This window comes from Pistacia vera, unplaced genomic scaffold, assembly GCF_008641045.1.
Source record: "Pistacia vera cultivar Batoury unplaced genomic scaffold, PisVer_v2 Contig246, whole genome shotgun sequence".
Lineage (NCBI taxonomy): Eukaryota > Viridiplantae > Streptophyta > Magnoliopsida > Sapindales > Anacardiaceae > Pistacia > Pistacia vera.
The window spans coordinates 1,068,676-1,081,193 of record NW_022196053.1 but is presented as its reverse complement, the minus strand read 5'-3'; the positions used below and the strand labels follow the sequence as shown (position 1 = coordinate 1,081,193).

The 12,518-nt window shown below is 41.1% G+C and overlaps 1 protein-coding gene across 1 annotated transcript; it reads right to left on the bottom strand.

Annotated features, from left to right (window-relative positions):
* Window positions 1–2,633: 2,633 nt before the first annotated feature.
* On the bottom strand, window positions 2,634–12,418 carry LOC116131905 (FK506-binding protein 5-like). Its single transcript, XM_031417561.1, has 8 exons — window positions 12,143–12,418; window positions 10,785–10,893; window positions 10,519–10,652; window positions 6,561–6,790; window positions 5,114–5,429; window positions 4,675–4,728; window positions 3,575–3,655; window positions 2,634–2,672 (listed from the first exon to the last, which is right to left on the bottom strand). The coding sequence occupies exons 1-8, from the start codon at window positions 12,416–12,418 to the stop codon at window positions 2,634–2,636; spliced, it is 1,239 nt and encodes a 412-aa protein (XP_031273421.1).
* Between the last annotated feature and the right edge of the window lie 100 nt (window positions 12,419–12,518).

Below are 12,518 nucleotides of genomic sequence, written 5' to 3'. Positions count from 1 at the left end.
AAAAGAAGAATCGCTTAAGCGATATCTAGGATCGCTAAGCATCCCACGATCGCTTAATCGATCAGTGAAAGAAAAGAATCGCTTAAGTAATATCTACGATTGCTTAAGCGACCTTTGTAAACGAAGTTCCTTTTATTACGATCCTTAATCGACCAACGAAAGATTTTGAAAATTTGACATTACACCCCACCTACCCAACTTTCCAGATTTGGGCCACCACAGCCGGAATCCTTCCAGGAAAGGCATTACAATGCATTGCGTCGGATCAGGCTGATAGGTGTCGATATGACCTTTTCCGGCTAGATTTGGCCGTCGACGGACGGAAAAGGCGACATTTGGCTTTACGTCTGCCATTTCTTTTTGAAAGTCGATGACGACCTGATGTGGCTGTGGATCTGGCTGGAAAATGTCACATATGTGATTACCGCTATTTCCAATCATTTGTAGCTGTCGATGGTGCGGAATCTGGGAAGTTTGGTGGCTGGGGTGTTTTTGTACTTTTAAACTTTTTTTAAGCGGTATTAATGAAATTATTCATTATTGGGTCTAAAATTTTTAAAAAAATACTAATATTTGCTAGATAATTACAAATAATATTATGGGAATATGATTTATATATTTATAACAATATTCAACCAAACGCACCCTTTATATACTGAACAAAGACGAATTTATAACCATATATGTTTAGCATAGACGTAAACATTCAACACTTTATATTTTCAAACTGAGTAAAAGAACTTATTTTAAATAAATAAATAACGGTCATAGTCCACAAAGACGAATCGTAAACCCTATATGTTTGCATAGACGTAAACATTCTACCTTTATATGTTTCAACTGGGTAAAAAACTATATGTTTAATATAAATATAATAACGGTCATAGTCCACAAAGCGAATCGTAAACCCTATATGTTTAGCATAGACTAAACATTCTACACTTTATATTTTAATACTGAGGTAAGAAACTATAGTTTAATATAAAATAATAACGGTCATAGTCCACAAAGACGAATCAAACCCTATATGTTTAGCATAGACGTAAACATTCTACACTTTTATATGTTTCATACTGAGCGTAAAAGAACTATATGTTTAATATAAATATAATAACGGTCATATTCCACTGAACGAATCGAAACCCTATATTGTTAGCATAGCTTAATCGCTAACCGATGCTTTTGAAATACAATAAATAATATCTGAATACATAGGAATACTTAATGATTCTTTGCTTTACTCCTGCTCGCTTAGCGATCCCCAGATCAAAATCGCTTAAGCTATCCATTTGTATCGCTTAAGCGATTTTCGTAAAACACTCTTGATCGCTTAAGCGATCTTAAATCGCTTAAGCGATCTTGGCCAAGGCAGAATGAATCTCCCCAGATTTATGATCGCTTAAGCGATCTTGTCCTAGGCAGAATGAATATCTGCGCAGATCTATGATCGCTTAAGCGATCTTATGTATCGCTTAAGCAATGCTTTCTAAACGAGTCTCTGTCGTTTAAGCGATTTAGGATCGCTTAAGCGATCTTTGTCAAGGCAGAATGAACATCTGCTTAGATGGGTAATCGCTTAAGCGATTTGACGTATCGCTTAAGCGATGCTTCGTAATAGACTCTTGGTCGCTTAAGCGATTTCAGATCGCTTAAGCTATCATATCTAGAAAAGTCTTGGTCATTTGGGAAACATTTGTACATCACTCATTTCCTTCCCAAATCGGAAAAGCATTTGTATCAATCAAATTCATCACAAATCAAAATATAGGAGACATCAATGTAATAGAAAAAAAAAATAAAAAATAGGCATGGGATGCAACAAATATCGAAATATATGGACAAGCTAACCATTAGCCCCAACTTGGGTGAATCAAATAATCACACCAGTATATCACACGTTGTAGTGATACACAAAATGAAAGAAAACGCTAAAAAACCATTATTTGGCTTGGGTGAAGCAAATGATCACACCATACATAGTAAATTCAACCTGCTAATGAGATATCTTTTATGGACAAAAAAAAATTATCTACCAAATGTCAGATCCAATTCTTTACAAAAATTTCCTATACACTGTCGCAAGAAGAGCCACAGCACAAGAATTTCCTATACACTGCCTTTTTATTAGGTTCTGCTTACTCAAAACGGATCCATCTGCCCATGGAAGCAGTCAACAACCCAGCCCTCCCGACAGTCTCTCATTGTTTCGTCACTCAACCCATCCATCGGGGTGTTGGTCATGTCGAACTCAATAAATTTCAGGGCATATACCCCACATTCAACACTACAATAGGAAGAGGGCATTAGCATTAGAATAAACTTGTAGAACAATTGTATTATATAAGTTAGTTTTATACAGAAGTTACATTGACTCATTTATTGGGCTGATAGAGCGCTTAATTGGCCACTTTTCAGTTAGTACTTGATCACCCAAGTGCCCAAACATCTCGCTGTCACGCAATAGCCGCGGGAACAACCTGCAGTGGCTCTAACTCGACCTCCAACTGCTTGTCTCGACAAATAGAGGGGTTGCAGTCAAGGATCTTCAGCAACCCCTCCTCTAGATGCGCAACGACTGCTATCTAGTGCATCTCTTTGACGAGGATGATGCAGTACACTCTTTTAACAAAGGCTCAACTGTGGCCATATTTAGGCTGATCCCCTCGTATATACTGCATAATTTTGTCATCAAAATGAAAATCATCAGGGATGCAGTCCAATTGTACTAGGGCCAATCTTTTTCGCTTCGGTCCTTTTACTGCACCACTAGCAACGGCATTTTTAATTAAAGTGCGATATGCCAAAACAAGCCTTTGGCCAAACGCCACATTAGTGATGGCACAGTCGGGATACAACAGATCACTATCAGTAGTCTGTCGTAGCCTCATCAGTGCCAATATCTCATCGATGTGCTGCATCAAATAAAAACAACAAGATAAGTATGGAAAATATAGGCAAAAATAAGGAAAATTAAGCGAAAAATAACTCACCGAGTCCTCAAGCCACGTGCCCATCGTCAACAACTTCCTAAACCATTCCCGGGGATAATCCCCTGTCTTACACTTTATATGGCCATTACTTCCTGATCCATTGTAATAGGCATAGAAGAGTTTTTTCTTTTCCTCTATTGGCCTATACAAATCGACATTTGAGTGCAATTTCTCTTGCCCACTTCCTCCATTTTTACATCCATTGTACCAACTTCCTCCTCCACTGTACCAACTTTCTCTCCCAACTTATCCACTTTCTCCTCCACCCTTTTCATGCATTCTTCCATCTTGTCAAACCTTGCATAAACGGCTATTGTAAAAATCTCAAACAAGCCGTTTATGAGGTCAACAACCTCATTCTCCCGATGCCGATGTCTCGGCAAAGCGGTACTTGTTGTATCGGTTTGCTGAGGCGTACGAACCTTTTCCTCCCTCTTCTCCTCCTCCTCCTCGGACCTCCGACCGATTGGAGCTTCATCCTCGTTGGCATCAACCACGTTGTGAAGCAGTGGCCCCACAACTGCCATCACATGCGTGACCCCTTTTAGGTCCCGCATCAGGCGGTCTATCCGTTCATCGCTTGCATCCTCTAGTGCGTTGAAAGATTTGACATAGTCCTCTTCCGCTTCAGCCCTAATAGCGGTGAGAAAGGGATGGACGAGTCCCTGCAATAAGAAACAAAATCAATCAGATTAACATATTTTAAAGCAACTGCATATTCAAAAGCTTAATCCTTCAATCTTACCCCAGCCGCTTGAATCTCAATCTCTAATTGGCCATAATCCCAATGGTTACACTTCCCGACATGCCACCGCAACATCCTAGGAAATTGTTGTTGCACATCCAAACTGTTTCTCCTCCCCCCCACCTTAGCGAAGACAGGGATGGCCTCGTACATCCAAGCCTACATTGTAAAAAAAAAAAACAGTCCATATCATAATTCAAACACATATGTTACAAAAAATATAATAAGAAGCTATTAATATTTACCTGCATTGCTCATGGGAAGCCAAACAAATTGTACATGCTTGGTTTATCCTTCCCATCCCATTAGGACTGCTTTAATGCCATGTCTACTTTTTTCAGGCTGTTGATGGTTCACTCATATGATTTCAGTCCCCATGGATAAGAATTAAAGAACTTCAAGTTACTTGCAAACAACAACCAATCTTTCTCAACAGCTTTTGTTGAGTCACCAGCCAATAAGATCTAATGTAAAAACAAAACCAAGCACACTTTTATCTTCTCTTTATCAGTAAATTCAACTTTTTCTAGCCTATTCTCTAATACCTGTGCTGTAATAGACTTAGCCCCTTGCAAAACCTTATTACAAAACTGTATGGCTCTCCGACTATTCTTTACTACCTCTGCCTTTTTATCTGGCACTTCCCCACATCCTAAACCCGTCACCAGGGCATATTCCATCATGCCAAAACGTAGTGGCTTTCCGCCCACCACAAACCACATTTTTTTTTTATTGCATCTTACTGAGTGCAGCAACATGTAATGCACTCCCTGCCCCCAAAATGCCTTTTTCCAATGATTTTCGAGTCCTAAAAATCGATCGAAACAAGTGCGACTGAAATCTCTTTTACCATGCCTAATTCCATCTAATATTTCCTGTATTCTGTCAAAAAAATTTCCAACTTGACCTGACCGTCACCCTTGCAGGGAAGTAGGGCACCTTATCGCTTGTAAGGTCCAACTTGTACTTTGTGATGTTTACGGTCTGCACAATCTGCATAATCGATATAAACAAAATGTCAGCAACAAAAAATTATGACTGTGGTCGGTTAAGTGATTTCAGATCGCTTAAGAGATCTTGACTCTGCCTAGCGCAAGATCACTTAAGCGATTTCAAATCGCTTAAGCGACCAAGAGTAAACTGAAAAAATCTCTTAAGCGACACAAACGATCACTTAAGTGATCTTATATCTATGATTCTGCCTCAAAAAATCGCTTAAGCGATCTGAAATCGCTTAAGTGACCAAGAGTCAACTTAATCAATCGCTTAAACGATATCAAGGATCGCTTAAGCGATCTTAGATCTGGGCAAATGGAGTAAAAGAGGTTAATCGCTTAAGCGATACAAATGATCGCTTAAGCGACAGTTGAGAACGTACCCTTGCTTTGGAATCCTCGCCGGAATCCTCTTGCCCTGAATTCTCGCTGAAATCCTCCTCTTGGCCTGAATTATCGCCTGACTCCGACTCTTCAGAATCGTTTGACGATTCTTCCATCTGTTCAAGTGCCGCCAGCATCTCCTCTCTCTGTCGACCAGCCATTGAACTACTTGCGCCACCGGAATCTAGGATTCGAAGTGGCATTGGGTTGTGCTCATCATTGTGAGTGTCAGCCATGGTTTTGGATTGAATTTGGTGTGAAATTTTGTAGTTTGGATCGGAAATGTGGGCTGTATCGCCAGAAATCACGCAGATTCTGTTTAGGGTTCAAGAAATCGATTTTAGGGTTCAAGAAATCGATAGAAAATCGTGACTTATCGTCGGAAATCGCGACTATATTCCGTTTAGGGTTCAAGAAATTGAGTTTACGATTGAATATGGTGTGGAAATTTGCTGGTTGGATCAGAAATCGCCTGTCTCCCTTTGGTTCAAGAAATCGATTTTTGCCCTATTGAATTTCGATTAAGCGAGGTGAATAGTTAGTGGGGCTTGTTTTGAGAAATTTCAAATTTTAAAAACTTTTATTATGTCTATTCAGCCCAAATATGTTTTCATTCTTTCATTTTAACCCATTTTACATGTTTAGTTAGTGGGGCTTGGTCGCTTAAGTGATCTCTTCCAAAGCAGAATAAAATCTGCCTAGATAGATGATCGCTTAAGCGATCCTCTGGTCTCGCTTAAGTGATCCTCTAGTCTTGCTTAAGCGATTCCTCGCTTTTACTCTTGGTCGCTTAAACGATTTAGGATCGCTTAAGCGATCTCTTCCCAGGCAGAAGAAAATCTGCCCAAATCTATGCTCGCTTAAGCGATTCCTTGCTTTTACTCTTGGTCGCTTAAGTAATTTAAGATCGCTTAAGCGATCTCTTCCAAGGCAGAATAAAATCTGCCTAGATCTATGATCGCTTAAGCAATCCTCTGCTCTCGCTTAAGCGATTCCTCGCTTTTACTCTTGGTCGCTTAAGCGATTTAAGATCACTTAAGCGATCTCTTCCAAGGCAAAATAAAATCTGCCCAGATCTATGATCGCTTAAGCGATCCTCTGCTCTCGCTTAAGCTATTCCTCGCTTTTACTCTTGGTCGCTTAAGCGATTTAAGATCGCCTAAGCGATCTCTTCCGAGGCAGAATAAAATCTGCCCAGATAAANAAGCGACCAAGAGTAAACTGAAAGAATCTCTTAAGCGACACAAACGATCGCTTAAGTGATCTTATATCTATGATTCTGCCTCGAAAAGATCGCTTAAGCGATCTGAAATCGCTTAAGCGACCAAGAGTCAACTTAATCAATCGCTTAAGCGATATAAAGGATCGCTTAAGCGATCTTAGATCTGGGCAGATGGAGTAAAAGAGGTTAATCGCTTAAGCGATACAAATGATCGCTTAAGCGACAGTTCAGAAAGTACCCTTGCTTCGGCAGCCTGCTCGTTCTCGCCGGCCTCCTCCTCGTCGTCTGAATCCTCGGAAGACTCCTCCTGCCCTGAATTCTCGCCAGAATCCTCGTCCTGGCCTGAATTCTCGCCAGAATCCTCGTCCTGGCCTGAATTATCGCCTGACTTCTCGTCTTCAGAACCGTTTGACGATTCTTCCCTTTGTTCTTGTGCCGCCGGCGTCTTTTCTCCCTATCGACCACATTCACTGATGGGATGATCCACCGGAGCAGCCGTTGAACTGCTTGCGCCACCGAAATCTAGGATTCGAAGTGGCGTTGGGTTGTCCTCATCATTGTAAGTGTCAGCCATGGGTTTGAATTGAATTTGGTGTGAAAATTTGTAGGTTGGATCGGAAATGTGGGCTGTATCGTCAGAAATCGCGCAGATTCCATTTAGGGTTCAAGAAATCGATTTTAGGGTTCAAGAAATCGATAGAAAATCGTGACTTATCACCGAAAATCGTGACTATATTCCGTTTAGGGTTCAAGAAATTGAGTTTACGATTGAATATGGTGTGGAAATTTGCGGGTTGGATCGGAAATCGCCTGTCTCCCTTTCGTTCAAGAAATCGATTTTTGCCCTAATGAATTTCGATTAAGCGAGGTGTATAGTTAGTGGGGCTTGTTTTGAGAAATTTCAAATTTTAAAAACTTTTATTATGTCTATTCGGCCCAAATATGTTTTTATCCTTTTATTTTAACCCATTTTACGTGTTTAGTTAGTGGGGCTTGGTCGGTTAAGCGATCTCTTCCAAGGCAGAATGAAATCTGCCCAGATAGATGATTGCTTAAGCGATCCTCTGGTATCGCTTAAGCAATTCTTCGTTTTTACTCTTGGTCGCTTAAGCGATTTAAGATCACTTAAGCGATATCTTCAGAGGCAGAATAAAAACTATCCACATCTATGATCACTTAAGCGATCCTCTTGTATCGCTTAAGCGATTCCTCGCTTTTACTCTTGGTCGCTTAAGCGATTTTAGATCGCTTAAGCGATCTCTTCCGAGGCAGAATAAAATCTGACCAGATAGATGATCGCTTAAGCGATGCTTCGCTTTTACTCTTGGTCGCTTAAGCGATGTCAGATCGCTTAAGCGATCCTCTGTTATCTCTTATTCGATTCCTTGATTTCACTCTTGGTCGCTTAAGCGATTTCAGATCGCTTAAACGATCATTTGAGCAAAAATCTTGGTCGCTTAAGAGATATATGTGGTTGCTCATATATCGCTTAAGCGATCATGACAAAAAGAGAAGAATCCTACATTTCTCCTGTATTATGTAATATTCTGTCATTTATAACTCATTTTCCTCCCAAATACGAAAAGAATAAGCAGCAAAATGAAGTCATTTATATCAATCTAATCCATCACATATCAAAATATAAGAGACATCAATGCAATTGAAAGTTTAAACTTAAAATCATTCATAATAGTGCCAAAAATGAATAAATCCTAAGCCACTTTGAGAAGTTTTGGAATTCGATATAATCACTGTCTGAGATCATTTCATGGTACCATGGCTTGCCAACAGCCTTGACTGCAAATGCCTCNTATTATGTAATAATCTGTCATTTATAACTCATTTTCCTCCCAAATACGAAAAGAATAAGCAGCAAAATGAAGTCATTTATATCAATCTAATCCATCACAGATCAAAATATAAGAGACATCAATGCAATTGAAAGTTTAAACTTAAAATCATTCATAATAGTGCCAAAAATGAATAAATCCTAGGCCACTTTGACAAGTTTTGGAATTCGGTATAATCACTGTCTAAGATCATTCTTTGGTATCATGCCTTGCCAGCAGCCTTGATTGCAGATGCCGCTAGTTTGAGAAATTTTCAAATTTGGTATAATCACTGTCTGAGATCATTTCATGGTACCATGGCTTGCCAGCAGCCTTGATTGCATATGCCTCCTCTTGGCCACCAGCCTTGATTGCAGATGCCTTGCCAGCAGCCTACTCTAACAGCCCAAGCCAATTTGAGGAGTTCCCTCTCATTGTTTGCCAGCAACCTGTAAAATTATCCGGCACACCTGCAGCCACGTCAGCTTTTCTAAATAAAACACAAAAAAACAAAAAGTTTTTCAGGGTCAATTTGTTAAATGGAAAGTTGGGATGTTCGGGGAGTAAAATTTTCTCTCTTCACGAACCCAAGTTATAGAGTGCAAGATTGAAAAGTTCACTGAGTCCGTCTATTTCGGTAAAGCTGTGTATAAGCATGACACCTGCAGCATCAGCACCACAACCCAAGTATCAATATCACATAAACTACAAAATTAAAAGTACAAGTTCCAAACCATTTCATTGGGTTGTGGTCACTCAAAACGGATCCATTTCCCCATGGAAGCACTCAATAGCCCGGCGCTCTCGAAAGATGGTCATTGTTTCGTCATTCATTCCGTCCATCGGGCTGTTGGTCATGTCAAACTGAATAAATTTCAGGGATATGCCCCACAATCAGCACTGCAATAGGAAGATGACATTAGCATTAGAATCAGCTTATAGAACAATTCTATTATGTAAGTTAGTTTTATACAAAATTTACCTTGACTTATTTGTTGGGACGGGAACACGCTTGAGTGGCCACTTTCCCGTCAATGCTTCATCACCGAGGTGTCAAACATCCCGCTCTCGCGTAACAGCCATGGGAACAACACAGACAGTGGCTCCAACTCGGCCTCCAACTGCTTGTCTCGACAAATTGTTGGGTTGCAGTCAAGGATCTTCAGCAACCTCTCCTCTAAAAGCGCGACGACTGCTATCCAGTGCATTTCCTTGACCAGGATGATGTAGTAGACACTTTTAACCTTTGCCCAACTGTGGCCATATTTGGACCTGTCCCCCATTACATACTGTATCATCCTGTCATCAAACTTAAAATCATTAGGGACGTAGTCCAAGTCTTCTGTTCCCGATAGTTTTTGCTTGGCTCCTTTTGCTACAGATGTACCAATGGCCTTTTTCAATAAATTGCGGTATGTCGATACCAGTGTTTGGCCAAAGGCCATATCGGTGATGGCACAATCGGGATATAGTAGATCACCATTGCTGGTTTGTCGCAACCTCATCAGTGCCAATACCTCATCGATGTGCTGCATCAAATAAAAACAACATGATAAGTATACAATACCTCATGGAAAACATAAGCAAAAATAAGGAAAATTAAGCGAAAATAACTCACCGAGTCGTGAAGCCAACTGCCCATCGTCAAAATCTTTTCAAACTAATCCCGAGAATAATCCCCGGTCTTACACTTTACAAAGGCATCACTTCCGGATTCATTGTAATAGGCATAGAAGGGTTTTTTCTTTTCCTCCTCTATTGGCCTATACAAATCGACAGTGGACTCCATTTTTGCTTGCCCGCTTCCTCCCCCTTCCTCCATTTGTACATCCCCGCTTCCTTCACCTCTCGCCTCAACCTCCTCCACTATAACTGCCCCACTTCCTCCAGAAACCTCTTTAACCCCCTCAATTTTGGCTTCTTCCTCAATTTGTTTCTTTGTTCTCCTCTTAATTCCACGTGTTAGTATGGTGTAAGGCGATTTCACAAACCTGCTTTTTCGGCTCTCTCTTTTCAGCCCAAGTTGCACTTTAACCGCCTTTAATACTCCACCAACTTCCTCCTGCACCCTACCAACTTCCTCCTCCACCCTAACAACTTTCTCTGCCACCTTATCTACTTTCTCCTCCACCCTTTTCAACTGCTCTTCCATCTTATCAAACAAACTCTTTATGAGGTCAACCACCTCACTCTCCCGACCCCGATGCCTCGGCAAAGCGGTACTTATTGTACTGGTTTGCTGAGGCATACGAACCTCTTCCTCCCTCCCCTCCTCCTCCTTCCCACTGATTGCGGCCTCATCCTCCTCAGCGTCAACCACATTCTCAAGCAGTGGCCCTGCAACTGCCCTCACATGTGTGACCCCTTGTAGGTCTCGCGTCAGGCGGTCTATCCCTTCATCCCTTTGATCCTCCAGTGCTCGGAAAGATGTGACATAGTGCTGTTGCGCTTCACCCTCAGTACCGGTGAGGAAGGGATGAACAACCCCTTGCAATAAGAAACAAAATCAATCAGATTTAATCGACATTTTAAAGCAAGTGCATGTTCAAGCTTAATCCTTTAATCTTACCCGAGCTGATTGAATTTCAATCTCTATTTGCTCATAATCCGAATGGGTACACTTCTGGTCGTGCCACCGTAACATCCTAGAAAATGTCTGTTTCACAACCAAAGCCCTAATCCTCCCCACTGCCTTAGCCAGGACAAGGATGGCCTCATACATCCAAGCCTACATTGTAAAAAAATAGTCTATATCATAATTCAAACACATATATTAAAAAAAATATAACAAAAAGCTATTAATATTTACCTGCATTGCCCATGGGAAGCCAAACAAATTGTACGTCGCCGGTCTTTTCTTCTCGGCCCATTGGGAGTGCTTTAACGCCAGGTCTTTTGCTTGCAGGGACTCCATGGTTCGCTTAAATGATACCTGTCCCCACGGATAAGCATTAAAGAAGTTCAAGTTGCTTACAAACTTCACCCAATCAATATCAATGGCTTTTGTTGAGTCACTAGCCATTAGGATCGAATGTAAGAACAATACCAAGCACAGTTTGAATGTCTCTGAATCGTTAAACTCACCATCTTTTAACCTGTCCTCTAATTCCTGTGCCTTAATAGACTTGTTCCCCGCCAAAACCTTGTTAGCCAACCTTTTGGCTCCCGTACTGTTCGTTATTCTTTTTTCCTCAACCTCACTTGGCAATTCCCCACATCTTAAGCCAGTCACCAACGCATATTCCATCATCCCGAAACGTACTGACTTTCCATCCACAATGAACCACATTTCGTGATTTTTGTTGCTTTTTATTGAGTGCAGCAACATATAATGCACTCCCGACCCATAAAATGTCTTTTTCCATTTTGTGTCCATATCCCAAAAATGACTGAAACAAGTCTCTTTGAATCTCCTTTCACCATTCCTCATTGTCCCTAAAATCCCCGTTATTCTCGTTAAAACATCCCAACTTGACCTCACTGTCACCCTCACAGGGAAGTACAGTACCATATCGCTTACAACCTCCAATCTGTACTCTCTATAGTTTACGCTCTGGAAAATCTGCACAATTGATATAAACAAAATATCAGCAAAAAAATTAAACCAAATCAAATATAAACAAAATACGCTCCGGAAGAATCGCTTAAGCGATGGGCAGATGATTCTGCCTCATACAAGATCTCTTAAGAGATATAAAATCGCTTAAGAAATACAAAAGATCACTTAAGAGATTATAGATCTGGGCAGATTTGGTTCTGCCTCGGAAGAGATCGCTTAAGAGATCTTGTACGAGACAGAATCAACATCTGCCAGATCTAAGATCGCTTAAGCGATCGTTTATATCGCTTAAGCGATTCATCGCTTTTACTCTTAAGCAATCCAAAATAGCTTAAGTGACCAAGAGTAAAAGCCATCAATCGCTTAATCGACACAAAGGATCGCTTAAGCGATCTTAGGCCTCGGCAAGTACAAATACCTTTTCTTCGGCGGCCTCCTCCTCTGCGGCCTCCTCCTCCTCCTCCTCACTCTCGCCGGACTCCTCTTCCTGGCCTGAATTCTGCCTGGCCTCCTTTTCGTCTTCAGAACCGTTTTGCTCTTGTTCTCTCTCTTGTTGTGCCATCGTCGTCTTCGCTGCTGGAACACCTTCACTAATCGGAGGATCCACCGGAGCAGCCATTGAACTGCTTGCGCGGTCGGACTCTACGATTCGAAGAGGCGTTGGGTTTTCCTTCTCATTGTTAATGTCAGCCATAGTTTTAAGAAAGGAAGAAGCTTTAGGATTGAATTTGGGTGTGAAAATTTGCCGGAATGTGTACTGTTATCGCCGGAAATTGCACAAATGCGTGTAGGGA